Source organism: Oncorhynchus kisutch, linkage group LG25 (genome assembly GCF_002021735.2).
Source record: "Oncorhynchus kisutch isolate 150728-3 linkage group LG25, Okis_V2, whole genome shotgun sequence".
Taxonomy (NCBI): Eukaryota; Metazoa; Chordata; class Actinopteri; order Salmoniformes; family Salmonidae; genus Oncorhynchus; species Oncorhynchus kisutch.
This window is the reverse complement of record NC_034198.2, coordinates 39,323,760-39,337,418: the sequence shown is the minus strand read 5'-3', so window position 1 is coordinate 39,337,418 and position 13,659 is coordinate 39,323,760. Positions and strand designations below refer to the sequence as shown.

Genomic DNA, 13,659 nt, shown 5'->3' with positions numbered 1-13,659 from the left:
CAGATCAAATACATTATGGTCTAGGATTACTGCTGCGTGAAGGTTCTACTGCGGCGTGAAGGTTCTACTGCGGCGTGAAGGTTCTACTGCGGCGTGAAGGTTCTACTGCGGCGTGAGGGTTCTACTGCGGCGTGAGGGTTCTACTGCGGCGTGAGGGTTCTACTGCGGCGTGAGGGTTCTACTGCGGCGTGAGGGTTCTACTGCGGCGTGAGGGTTCTACTGCGGCGTGAATGTTCTACTGCGGCGTGAATGTTCTACTGCGGCGTGAGGGTTCTGCGGCGTGAGGGTTCTACTGCGGCGTGAGGGTTCTACTGCGGCGTGAGGGTTCTACTGCGGCGTGAGGGTTCTACTGCGGCGTGAGGGTTCTACTGCGGCGTGAGGGTTCTACTGCGGCGTGAGGGTTCTACTGCGGCGTGAGGGTTCTACTGCGGCGTGAGGGTTCTACTGCGGCGTGAATGTTCTACTGCGGCGTGAAGGTTCTACTGCGGCGTGAGGGTTCTACTGCGGCGTGAGGGTTCTACTGCGGCGTGAGGGTTCTACTGCGGCGTGAGGGTTCTACTGCGGCGTGAGGGTTCTACTGCGGCGTGAAGGTTCTACTGCGGCGTGAAGGTTCTACTACTGCGGCGTGAGGGTTCTACTGCGGCGTGAGGGTTCTACTGCGGCGTGAGGGTTCTACTGCGGCGTGAGGGTTCTACTGCGGCGTGAGGGTTCTACTGCGGCGTGAATGTTCTACTGCGGCGTGAGGGTTCTACTGCGGCGTGAGGGTTCTACTGCGGCGTGAGGGTTCTACTGCGGCGTGAGGGTTCTACTGCGGCGTGAGGGTTCTACTGCGGCGTGAGGGTTCTACTGCGGCGTGAGGGTTCTACTGCGGCGTGAGGGTTCTACTGCGGCGTGAGGGTTCTACTGCGGCGTGAATGTTCTACTGCGGCGTGAGGGTTCTACTGCGGCGTGAGGGTTCTACTGCGGCGTGAGGGTTCTACTGCGGCGTGAGGGTTCTACTGCGGCGTGAGGGTTCTACTGCGGCGTGAAGGTTCTACTGCGTCGTGAAGGTTCTACTGCGTCGTGAAGGTTCTACTGCGTCGTGAAGGTTCTACTACGGCGTGAAGGTTCTACTGCGAAGCCCACGGCGTGAAAAACAAAACGATACAACTCGTCTTTTCCTAATATCATTGATTTTGGTGATAACTACGTTGAGGGAAAATGTACTTGCTACAACTGTGTGGTTGTTTCCTCTAGATATATTTTAGATGAATACATTTTACTGTAAGTTGATCTGGATAAGAGCATCTGCTAGAGGACTCAAATGTAAATGTCTCTCCTCAGACAGAATGCAGAGCTGGCCAAGCTGAGACAGGATTGTGCCAAACTGACCAAGGAGCTGGGAGAGAAGAGTGTGAGCCTTCAGACTGATGAGGTCATCAGGACTGGACTGGAGGCTAAGGTGTCTTCTGTAGAGAAACAATTGTCTTCACTACAGGTAAGACTGGAGCGCACACACACACACACGGTCAGAATGATGACTACATCTGGAGAGTGGGCTGGAGGCTGCCAGTTTGCTGAGAGCCTTGCCTGGCCTTACCTACTGGCTGCCCCCCCCCCCCCCCACACACACACTCATTTTACCATCATATTGTCATCAAAGGTATCTGTCTCTTAACCCTTATCTACTGGCTGGTTCCTCCCTCTAAACCCATATCTATTGGTCCCCTTCACCCCTGTAAAGCACCAGTGATGGGGGCTGGATCTCAGATGGGTTTGTAATCACAGAGCTGTGTGTTGGACTGGAATGCAACCACACAATAATGGGGCTGGCTGCTGGCTGTAAGGGAATGCTTTTCTCTCTCAGCACCAGATGGAATGTGTGCTACGTGCCCAAGCAAGGCAGTACTCCATTCTGCATATGCTGTCTGCAAAATGGCCGCCATCTAGTCTAACTAAGTCTGATGTACAGTATACAGTCTGCTATATGGAATCTACTATGGTTACTGCTACGGTTACTATATGGGGTCAATTTTACACCATATGTATTCAATTCAAAATAAAAATAATAATCATGAGCATAAAAAAATATAGTTGAGAATATAAACATATTTTTGAGGACGGGTGAAATAATGGCTGTTGAAATCAAAAACCAAACGATCGAAAGCAAAATGTAGAGAATTGTAAAAAAAAAAGACAGCAAAAAGCAAAACCCCAAGTCTTTTTAATCATTTTCAAGCGAGAGCAAAACTCTGACGTCAAATTATTTAAAAAAAAACAAACATTGAAAATGAATGCAAACAAAAAATCCTATTGAATACATTTAGCCTACGCTCTTGCCTGCATGTAATACCTTTCAGCTTTCACTGCCAGTCCTTTCGATTGAGAGTTTTGGCCTTGTTTTTCTGTGGAGGGCGGGCCCTAGAGGGAGGAGTAGACAATGAGTCTCCATTGGTCCGCTAGTTTGAGTGACGGTTCGTCTTAACCCAATCAATGAACATGATAGACAGTTTATTTTTATTCTATAGCCTACTTAAGTAGACGGTCTGACGTCACCGTTGTGCGCCACATGGCGAACCAGTTAGCAACACCTGCCGCAACCGCTGTGCAACAGGTAATTCATGTGTTTACCTACGTAGTTAGAAGGGTCAGGGCCAGTGACACATCAAATCATTGATTGATTGGTTTAAGCCAAACCATCACGCCTAAACTAGCGGACCAATGTCTTCTCCTCCCTCTAAACCCCTCTATAGTCTACTTCATAAATAAGAAAAATATTTACAGAGTAGGCTATAATAAAAAGTAACAGAATAACAATAATGAGGCTATGTACAGGGGGCACCTGTACTGAGTCAGTGTGGGGGTGTACAGGTTTTGAGGTCATTTGTACATGTAGGTGGGGGTGAAGTGACTGTGCATAGATAAACAGAGGAGCAGTAGTGTACGGGGGGGGGGGGGGGGGGGGTAAATTGTCCCGTGGTGATTTTATTTATTGTTCAGCAGTCTTATGGCTTGGGGGGTCGAAGCTGTTGAGACTTTTGGTCTTAGACTTGGTGCTCCGGTACTGCTTGCCGTGCATTAGAGAAAACAGTCTAACTTGGGTGACTAGTCTAACCGCCTAGTATAAACAGTTGAAGTCGGAAGTTTCCATACACTTAGGTTGGGGTCATCATTAAAACTTATTTTTTCAACCACTCTGCAAATTTCTTGTTAACAAGCTTTAGTTTTGGCAAGTCAGTTAGGACATCTACTTTGCATGACACAAGTCATTTTTCCAACAATTTGTTTACAGACAGATTATTTAACTTATAATTCACTGTATCACAATTCCAGTGGGTCAGAAGTTTACATACACTAAGTTGACTGTGCCTTTAAACAGCTTGGAAAATTCCAGAAAATGTCATGGCTTTAGTAGCTTCTGATAAGCTAATTTACATCATTTGAGTCAATTGGAGGTATACCTGTGGATGTATTTCAAGGCCTACCTTCAAACTTAGTGCCTCTGCTTGACATCATGAGAAAATCTAAATAAATCATCCAAGACCTCAGGAAAAAAAATTTGTAGACCTCCATGTCTGGTTCATCCTTGGGAGCAATTTCCAAACACCTGAAGGTACCACGTTCATCTGTACAAACAATATTACGCAAGTATAAACACCATGGGATCACGCAGCCGTCATACCGCTCAGGAAGGAGACTCATTCTGTCTCCTAGAGATTAACGTTTGGTGAGAAAAGTGCAAATCAATCCCAGAACAACAGCAAAGGACCTTGTGAAGATACTGGAGGAAACCGGTACAAAAGTATCTATATCCACAGTAAAACAAGTCCTAAATCGACATAACCAGAAAGGCTGCTCAGCAAGGCAGAAGCCACTGCTCCAAAATCGCCATTAAAATATGCCAGACTACAGTATGCAACTGCACATGGGGATAAAGATTGTACTTTTTGGAGAAAAGTCCTGTCTGATGAAACAAAAATAGAACTGTTTGGCCATAATGACCATTATGTTTGGAGGAAAAAGGGGGAGGCTTGCAAGCCGAAGAACACCATCCCAACCGTGAAGCACGGGGATGGCCGCATCATATTGTGGGGGTGCTTTGCTGCAGGGACTGGTGCACTTCACAAAATAGATGGCATCATGAGGCAGGAACATTGTTGCTTCAATATATCCACATCTCAAGACATCAGTCAGGAAGTTAAAGCTTGGTTGCAAATAGGTTATCCAAATGGACAATGACCCCAAGCATACTTCCAAAGTTGTGGCAAAATGGCTTAAGGACAACAAAGTCAAGGTATTGGAGTGGCCATCACAAAGCCCTGACCTCAATCCTATAGAAAATTTGTGGGCAGAACTGAAAAAGCGTGTGCAAGCAAGGAGGCCTATAAACCTGACTCCGTTACACCAGCTCCGTCAGGAGGAACGGGCCAAAATTCACCCAACTTATTGTGGGAAGCTTGTGGAAGGCTACCAGATATGTTTGACCCAAATTAAACCATTTAAAGACAATACACTCAATTAGTATTTGATAGCATGTCAACGTCTGACCCACTACCAGTTTCAACTGACCTGAGCCCTAGGACCATGCCCCAGGACTACCTGACATGATGACTCCTTGCTGTCCCCAGTCCACCTGACTGTGCTGCTGCTCCAGTTTCAACTGTTCTGCCTTATTATTATTCGACCATGCTGGTAATTTATGAACATTTGAACATCTTGGCCATGTTCTGTTATAATCTCCACCCGGCACAGCCAGAAGAGGACTGGCCACCCCACATAGCCTGGTTCCTCTCTAGGTTTCTTCCTAGGTATTGGCCTTTCTAGGGAGTTTTTCCTAGCCACCGTGCTTCTACACCTGCATTGCTTGCTGTTTGGGGTTTTAGGCTGGGTTTCTGTACAGCACTTTGAGATATCAGCTGATGTACGAAGGGCTATATAAATACATTTGATTTGATTTGACTGGGAATGCAATGAAAGAACTAACAGCTGAAACAAATCATTCTCTCTACTATTATTCTGACATTTCACATTCTTAAAATAAAGTGGTGATCCTAACTGACCCAAGATGGAATTTTTACTAGGATTAAATGTCAGGAATTGTGAAAACTGAGTTTAAATGTATTTGGCTAAGGTGTATGTAACCTTCTGACTTCAACTGTAGGTCCTGGATGGCAGGAAGCTTGGCCACAATGATGTACTGGGCTGTACGCACTACCCTCTGTAGCGCCTTACGGTCAGAGGCTGAGCAGTTGCCATACGAGGCTGTGATGCAACCGGTCAGGATGCTCTCTGGTGCAGCTGTAGAACCTTTTGAGGATCTGGGGACCCATGCCAAATGTCGACGTTAACGGGGGCCTTTTCGGCCCACCTTTTCCTGTAGTCTACAATCAGCTCCTTTGTCTTGCTCACATTGAGGGAGAGGTTGTTGTCCTGGCACCACACTGCCAGTTCTCTGACCACCTCCCTATAGGCTGTCTCATCATTGTCGGTGATCACTACCACTTGTTGTCAGCAAACTTATTGATGGTGTTGGAGTCACGTTTGGCCATGCAGTCGTGGGTGAACAGGGAATACAGGAGGAGACTAAGTACACCCTGAGGGGCCCCTGTGTTAAGGATCAGCGTGGCAGATGTGTTGTTGCCTACTCTTACCACCTGGCGTGGCCCGTCATGAAGTCCAGGATCCAGTTGCAGAGGGAGGTGTTTAGTCCCAGAGGTCTTAGCTTAGTGATGAGCTTCGTGGGCACTATGGTGTTGAACGCTGAGCTGTAGTTAATAAATGTCATTCTCACACAGGTGTTCCTTTTGTCCAGGTGAGAAAGGGCAGTGTGGATGCGATTTGAGATTGCATCATCTGTGGATCTGTTGGGCCGGTATGCAAATTGGAGTGGGTCTAGGTTGTCCGGGAGGATGCTGTTGACGTGAGCCATGACCAGCCTTTTCAAAGCACTTCATGGCTACCGACGTGAGTGCTACGGAGCACTAATCATTTAGGAATGTTACCGACGCTTTCTTGGATACAGGGCCTAAGGTAGTCTGTTTGAAACATGTAGGTATTAGACTCGGTCAGGGGGAGGTTGAAATGTCAGTGAAGACACTTGACAGTTGGTCTGCGCATGCTTGGAGTACACATTCTGGTAATCTGTCTGGCCCAGTGGCTTTGAATGTTGACCTGTTTTAAAGGTTTTGTTCACATCGGCTACGGAGAGCGTTATCACACAGTCATCCAGAACAGCCGGTGCTCTCGTGCATGCTTCAGTGTTGCTTGCCTCCAGTGTGTGGAGTAAAGGTGGTCTAGGACCCCCCCCCCTTTTAAATTAAGGTCCCTGGCCACTAGGAGCGCGCTTCTGGGTGAGCATTTTTTTCGCTCGCCTACGGATTCTCAAAGGCTGCCCGATCTGAGTCTTTTCTTCACTTAAAAGGTGTGGCGCTAAGCCTGTTCAGTGAAAGCAGGATATCCTTCTCGTCGGCCTCGTTAAAGGAAAGTTTCTTCCAGTCTGCGGCGAGTAATCGTGGTTCTGATGTCCAGAAGTTATTTTTGGTCATAAGAGACGGTAGCAGCAACACTATGTACACAATAAGTTTTTAAAAATTATAATAATAAGTTACCCCAAAAAACGAACAAAATTGCACAATTGTTTGGGAGAATGTAAGAAGTCAGCCATGTTCTTCGGCGCCATCTTTTGATGCTTTATTTTAGTTTATAATTCTATACATTTTGCTTTCAATTATTTTTTAATTTTATTTCAACATCCATTATTTCACATTCACGATTTATTTTATTTTGAATTCAATACATATCGCGTGAAATTGACTCCCTTATTAAGGCTACGGCTAAGGCTGCTGACCAGCAGTTTAAAACGCTAGCACACCCAGCTGTGTTTAGTACATAAGCTACATCCTAATGCAAGGGGGAGCAAAGTACAGCCCACGGGCTGTATCCGGCCCGCTGGGCACTTCAATCCGGCCTCCATTTTTTTTTTTCCCCAATTTTGTGGTATCCAATTGGTAGTTACAGTCTTGTCCCATCGCTGCAACTCCAGTATGGACTCGGGAGAGGCGACGGTCGAGAGCTGTGCGTCCTCAGAAACACGACCCAGCCAAGCCGCACTGCTTCTTGACACAATGCCCGCTTAAGCCGGAAGCCAGCCGCAACAATGTGTCAGAGGAAACACTGTGCACCTGGCGACCCCAGGCTGTGTCACTGCCCCCGGCCAGCACCAGGAGTTGCTAGTGCGCAATGGAACAAGGAAATCCCGTCCTGCCAAACCCTCTCCTAACCCGGATGACGCTGGGCCAATTGTGCGCCGCCTCAATGGTCTCCCAATCATGGCCAGCTGTGACATAGCCTGGGATCGAACCTGGGTCTGTAGTGATGCCTCAAGCCTGGGTCTGTAGACCGCTGCGCCACTCTGGAGGCTCCCGCATATTGATTTTAACAATTGGTCCCCTAAAAAAAATGCAGCCCCCCGATGTGGCCTTGAAGCCAAAAGGTTTGCCCTCCCCTTTCCTAATGGAATGTTGTTTATCATGGGATCCATCCAACCCAGCTGTGTTTAGTACATTAGCTACATCCTAATGGGATGCTGTTTATCATGGGATCCATCCAACCCAGCTGTGTTTAGTACATTAGCTACATCCTAGTGGAATGCTGTTTATCATGGGTACATTAGCTACATCCTAGTGGAATGCTGTTTATCATGGGTACATTAGCTACAACCTAGTGGAATACTGTTTATCATGGGTACATTAGCTACATCCTAATGGAATGCTGTTTATCATGGGTACATCAGCTACATCCTAATGGAATGCTGTTTATCATGGGTACATTAGCTACATCCTAATGGAATGCTGTTTATCATAATGTGTGGAGTCTTTTACTTGATGGTCAAGACTTAATGTTTAATCATTTTAACTACGATCTCTTCTTGTACCAGCCCTGAAGTTTATCATCAGAATGTTATGTAATTAAAGGGCCTATTAAGTGAATTTATAAACTCCAGACCCTTTATGCCATGCCTGTATCCTTATCCATCTGTTTTGCGCTCGCTCTCTTTTGCTCGTCAGTTTTATAGTTCCTATTAACTCTGTAGCTGGACAATATAGTAGAGATATTGTATTTATCCTCTGCTGCCCTCTGGTGGTGAGTAAGGTGTGCACCCTCCGTCCATAATCAGGCAGGCCATGCAGATACAGTAGCGAGACCATAATAAGTAGAGGCCCAGTCGGTACAGATCGGCAACGCCAAGGGTCATTGATTCAATTCCCAATGGGACCACCCATGTGTAACAATGTATTCACGCGTGACTAAGTTGCTTTGGATCAAATTTTCAGCTAAATGGCATAAGATGGATGGATGTCATAACTTACTTCAGTGACCGCGTGCTCAGGGTATTACAGAATACTATCTGCAGTGTGACAGCATGCTCAGGGTATCACAGAATACTATCTGCAGTGTGACAGCGTGCTCAGGGTATTACAGAATACTATCTGCAGTGTGACAGCATGCTCAGGGTATCACAGAATACTATCTGCAGTGTGACAGCATGCTCAGGGTATTACAGAATACTATCTATTGTCGATCAGGCCAGTCATGCCGAGAGTGAACAGGAGCTGCAGAGGAGGCTGGAGGAGGTCAGTGAGGAGCTGAGGAGTTCTCAGAGGACCCTGGAGAAAGCCCAGCAGGATGCTAGCACCCTTTCAGGTAGAGTATTGTTCACGTTTCAGCCATGTCTAACGGGTGCCATGTCTAACGAAAGTGCTCCATTGAAGTCCATGTAGACTCGTGCTGAAACTTACCTCAAGTTCGACCTTAATGTATTTTGGATGATTTAATAAGCTGACCAACGAAACAAATCAGAGCACCTATAGTCACGTTGTTTTTCACTGACGATCTTAACCTACATTTATTATATTCTTTAAAATTACAGGTGAATAAGTTATTTTTTGAGTATTGATTAAAAACAATGTTGATAGTTTGTAGCGCTGTCTGCTGTCCCTCCAGATCTCCAGGTCCATCTGGGCAGTGTAGAGGATGATCTGAAGAAACGTGGGACCCAGCTGGAGGCCCTCACAGCCCAGCTGGAGCAGACTGAGCTGGAGAAGGGACAGCTGGAGGACCAGGTGGGATCCATTAATGTACTTCTCGAGGCCAGCCAGAACAGAGATGAGAATGAGGACTTGGAGGTGAGTTATCAGATTAGATAATATGATATTATCGTTTAGGTAGGAGCCTAGACTGCTCCCAACCAGCACTTGCACACTGCGCGAACCAGTCCTTAGTAGTGCCAGAGAGTTTTAAAACTCATAGACTAAACATGAATTTACTTCCTGTAAACATCCACGATGAAGATTCAGAGCACCGTCAATGGGAGAGTGGCAAATTCATTCAAAGTATTTGCAGGAAGTAATCACAAGTGTGGAGTGTCTGTTTCCAAACCTCTCTGGGGCTAGTAAGCATCTTGTCCCGAGATGGCGTGGAGGTGGAAACCATGTTATCCACTGTTCTTTTTGATCCACTTCTAAAGATGTCTGAATTTATGTTTGTTTATGTTTTGTAGGATAACTCCACTGAGTTGGAACGGCTAAAGATGAGGTAATTTCTGATCTGTCCTTCCATAATTCTCTCTCTATATAGATGTGGAGTTGGTCTTTTCTCAACAACACCAATCATTTCTCTTCCAGTCTTCAAGACCGAGACGTTCAGCTGGCGTCACTCCAAGAGAAGCTGAAGCAGCTCAAAGAAATGAAACAGGAGGCAGCTATGACTCCCGTAAGTATTTCAACTCTCAGACATTCTCTGTTCTGTTGTCACTGTGCTAGTGGGATGGCCATGAACTTTGGCTAGCGGAATTGGTTATTTCTCTATTGAGTCGCTAGCGGAATCGGGTATTTCTCTATTGAGTCGCTAGCGGAATCGGGTATTTCTCTATTGAGTCGCTAGCGGAATCGGGTATTTCTCTATTGAGTCGCTAGCTGAATCGGTTATTTCTCTATTGAGTCGCTAGCGGAATCGGTTATTTCTCTATTGAGTCGCTAGCGGAATCGGTTATTTCTCTATTGAGTCGCTAGCGGAATCGGTTATTTCTCTATTGAGTCGCTAGCGGAATTTGTTATTTCTCTATTGAGTCGCTAGCGGAATTGGTTATTTCTCTATTGAGTCGCTAGCGGAATTGGTTATTTCTCTATTGAGTCGCTAGCGGAATCGGGTATTTCTCTATTGAGTCGCTAGCGGAATCGGGTATTTCTCTATTGAGTGGCTAGCGGAATTTGGTATTTCTCTATTGAGTCGCTAGCGGAATTGGTTATTTCTCTATTGAGTCGCTAGCGGAATTGGTTATTTCTCTATTGAGTCGCTAGCGGAATTGGTTATTTCTCTATTGAGTCGCTAGCGGAATTGGTTATTTCTCTATTGAGTCGCTAGCGGAATTGGTTATTTCTCTATTGAGTCGCTAGCGGAATTGGTTATTTCTCTATTGAGTCGCTAGCGGAATCGGGTATTTCTCTATTGAGTCGCTCGCGGAATCGGGTATTTCTCTATTGAGTCTCTAGCGGAATCGGGTATTTCTCTGAGTCGCTAGCGGAATCGGTTATTTACATGTATTTATTTCGACATGTCTAGGCAGAATTGTATCCATTGGAAAGAGCCCTCTTGTTTCCAAAGAAGGGTATTGAGAAAACTATAGATTTTGTCTTTCTTATGATCTTCTCACTCTGTCGCGACAGGAGGTCACTACAGCTGAGACCGAGCAGGCACCTAACAGGTACGTCTAGGTCCCCCCTCTACCTGTTTTAAATCATCCGTTTGATTCAGTCACCAGCTTTGTTTAATTCTGCTATTACGTACCGGAACATTCTCATGTGTATCTCTTTTTTTATTTTAGTGAGGACAGATGCCTGGTGGTGTCCCTTCAGGAAGAACTGAAACAGCTTAAAGAAGAGATGGAACAACTACTAAACTCTCCCGTAGCGCCCCAAAGTTTTGCGCTAAAATCGGTACCATTTCTATATTTACACAACAGTTTTTCCATGATGAATATTGACATGTTCTGGTGGTTAACTTGGGTTGACATATAGCCTGGTGGTTAGAGAAGTGAGTCTGCCAAAAAATATATATCTGGCAACCAACGGGTTGCTTATATCAAATCCTAGATGCATTTGCCTGCCGTTATGCCCTTGAGCAAGGCACTTTACCATCCCACCACAACTGCTCCATGGCGCCCAGTGTGGCAGTCCCCTGCTCCAACGTGTGTGTGTGTTTTTTCCAGAGGGTTTGAGATAAAGCAGACCAATAAAGTCATCTTAATATTGAAACCTTTTTTTTACCAGGCTGATGTCTCAGGAGAGTCTGATCAGCTACTCAATGGGTATGTTATCATTTTATTGATGGCTTGTTCCAGGGAAGTACATTGACCAGGGGACAGAACATTGACCAGGGGACAGAACATTGACCAGGGGACAGAACATTGACCAGGGGACAGAACATTGACCAGGGGACAGAACATTGACCAGGGGACAGAACATTGACCAGGGGACAGAACATTGACCAGGGGACAGAACATTGACCAGGGGACAGAACATTGACCAGGGGACAGAACATTGACCAGGGGACAGAACATTGACCAGGGGACAGAACATTGACCAGGGGACAGAACATTGACCAGGGGACAGAACATTGACTTGTTCCAGGGAAGTAGATTGACCAGGGGACAGAACATTGGCTTGTTCCAGGGAAGTAGATTGACCAGGGGACAGAACATTGACCAGGGGACAGAACATTGACCAGGGGACAGAACATTGACCAGGGGACAGAACATTGACCAGAGGACAGAACATTGACCAGGGGACAGAACATTGACCAGGGGACAGAACATTGACCAGGGGACAGAACATTGACCAGGGGACAGAACATTGACCAGGGGACAGAACATTGACCAGGGGACAGAACATTGGCTTGTTCCACAGTAATACATTTACCAGGGGACAGAACAGTGACTCGAATAGGACTGTCAGTTATAGTAGTTCTAGTCCTATGTCTTGTGCACAACTCTACAAAAAAATGATCAATTCCATACATCTGTAATACAGTAAAACACTCCATTGTCTAACGCTGGTTAACCATGTGCTCTTCCATCCAGTCTGGAGAAGAGTGAGAGTCAGGAAGTAACACTAGAAGAGGAAGAGATTCAACTCAAAGAAGAATCTGAACAGGCCCAGAGCAGCACCACTGTACGTTCCCCTTTCCTCTCCTACAGTCACCTTTAGCCTGGTCCCAGGCCTGTTTGTGCTGTATAGCCAACTCCTATTGGCGTTCGTTCAGACCAGGCTATAGTTTCCTTGCTTGTCTAGCAACGTGATCTGTATCCGTGAAGGATCTGTTTTGTTGTTTCAGCAGTCGCACAACGCAGCAGAACTGGCCGCGCTACAAACCAGGTACGTGGAACGTTGCTCATCACCAAACCCACTTATTATTTTGAAATTGTTTCGTTCCTTTTTATGGAATATCAAAATCAAATGGGATTCAAAGGCTCTTCAAAATGGCTACACACTTTACAGTGAAACAATACAAATGAAGCTATATGGGTTTCTGGCTCTATAGAAAAAGGAAACTAGACTGTTTCTGGCTCTATAGAAAAAGGAAACTAGACTGTTTCTGTCCCCTTGGTTCTTCATTAGTCTGGCAGAGAGAGAAGCTATGATGAAATCACTACGAGAGGAGCTAAGGGAAGCCAGGGACCAATCACAGAAGGTACAAGAGATCCTCGCTCAGGTCCAGCAGAGCCAAGAGTCCCAGCCGAGCACAGAGCTGCCGGTAAGACTGAGCCATAATAAATGATTATTGATTGGTCTGGTCTGACAGAAGTCATGGTTATGTAGTATGTTAACAATGTATAATGCAGTCTGTGTAGTGTCTGGTTTTTACCCTTTACCTGTAAACCAGAGCACCGAAGACGAATATAACATTTTTTAATCAAAAGTCCATTGACTTTCCTATTGGTTCTGTCTGTGGTGTTTTGATTCCAGGAGCTGTTGGAGAAACTGAAGGAGGCAGAGGACAGCCACGGGACACTGCAGGCCCAGTGTGACCAGTACAGGACAGTCCTGGCTGAAACGGTAAGGACTTACACTGATACAACATGCCCAATTGGTCTACAGTCACCTGCATAAACTAGAAATTTGGCCTACAGACTTTTTACAAATAAAGACAATAGCATGTTTGAGAGAGACCGAGGTGTGGATGGGAAATAGATGTGCTGAATTTATCCTCCAACGCCTGCATCGATAAAGATGTGAAACAAAACCTCCTCCTTTCATAAAAACACAAGTGTGTGAGAGCGAGTTGTGGTCTACATGTCATGGATCTTTCTCCAACCACAGGAAGGAATGCTGACGAACCTTCAGAAGAGTGTTGAGGGGGAGGAGCTGGTGTGGATGTCCAAGATGGCCGACTCTGAGGACCAGTTGAAGAAGGTGAAGTAGCAGTGTTTACATTTTCTTATATCTCCTCTCTTCCGTCTGTGGCCCTGTTCTAAACCACACCCTCTCTACTCACACTAGGCCCTGGAACAAGTACGTACTCTGGAGGAGACTGCAGAGAGCTTGAAGACAGGAAACCAAAGCATAGAACAGGTTTAATAAATCAATTAATGTTCATAATGCTTCGTGTGATATGTTTAATTAT

The 13,659-nt window shown here is 45.9% G+C and overlaps 1 protein-coding gene across 6 annotated transcripts in view; it reads left to right on the top strand.

Moving 5' to 3' along the window:
• Window positions 1-13,659, top strand: part of LOC109870221 (ribosome-binding protein 1) — a 46,455-nt gene that overhangs the window by 15,927 nt on the left and 16,869 nt on the right. For 3 of the 6 annotated variants that reach the window (XM_031804855.1, XM_031804854.1, XM_031804856.1), the window contains 13 exons: window positions 1,324-1,477; window positions 8,565-8,682; window positions 8,983-9,164; window positions 9,616-9,750; window positions 10,704-10,741; window positions 10,862-10,973; window positions 11,307-11,344; window positions 12,116-12,206; window positions 12,370-12,410; window positions 12,654-12,789; window positions 13,002-13,091; window positions 13,356-13,448; window positions 13,536-13,607. In XM_031804855.1, coding sequence (XP_031660715.1) covers window positions 1,324-1,477; window positions 8,565-8,682; window positions 8,983-9,164; window positions 9,616-9,750; window positions 10,704-10,741; window positions 10,862-10,973; window positions 11,307-11,344; window positions 12,116-12,206; window positions 12,370-12,410; window positions 12,654-12,789; window positions 13,002-13,091; window positions 13,356-13,448; window positions 13,536-13,607 — 1,300 coding nt within the window. Of the gene's footprint in view, window positions 1-1,323; window positions 1,478-8,564; window positions 8,683-8,982; window positions 9,165-9,538; window positions 9,574-9,615; window positions 9,751-10,703; window positions 10,742-10,861; window positions 10,974-11,306; window positions 11,345-12,115; window positions 12,207-12,369; window positions 12,411-12,653; window positions 12,790-13,001; window positions 13,092-13,355; window positions 13,449-13,535; window positions 13,608-13,659 lie in introns of all 6 variants that reach the window. The other 3 variants (XM_031804859.1, XM_031804858.1, XM_031804857.1) reach the window with 3 other exon arrangements.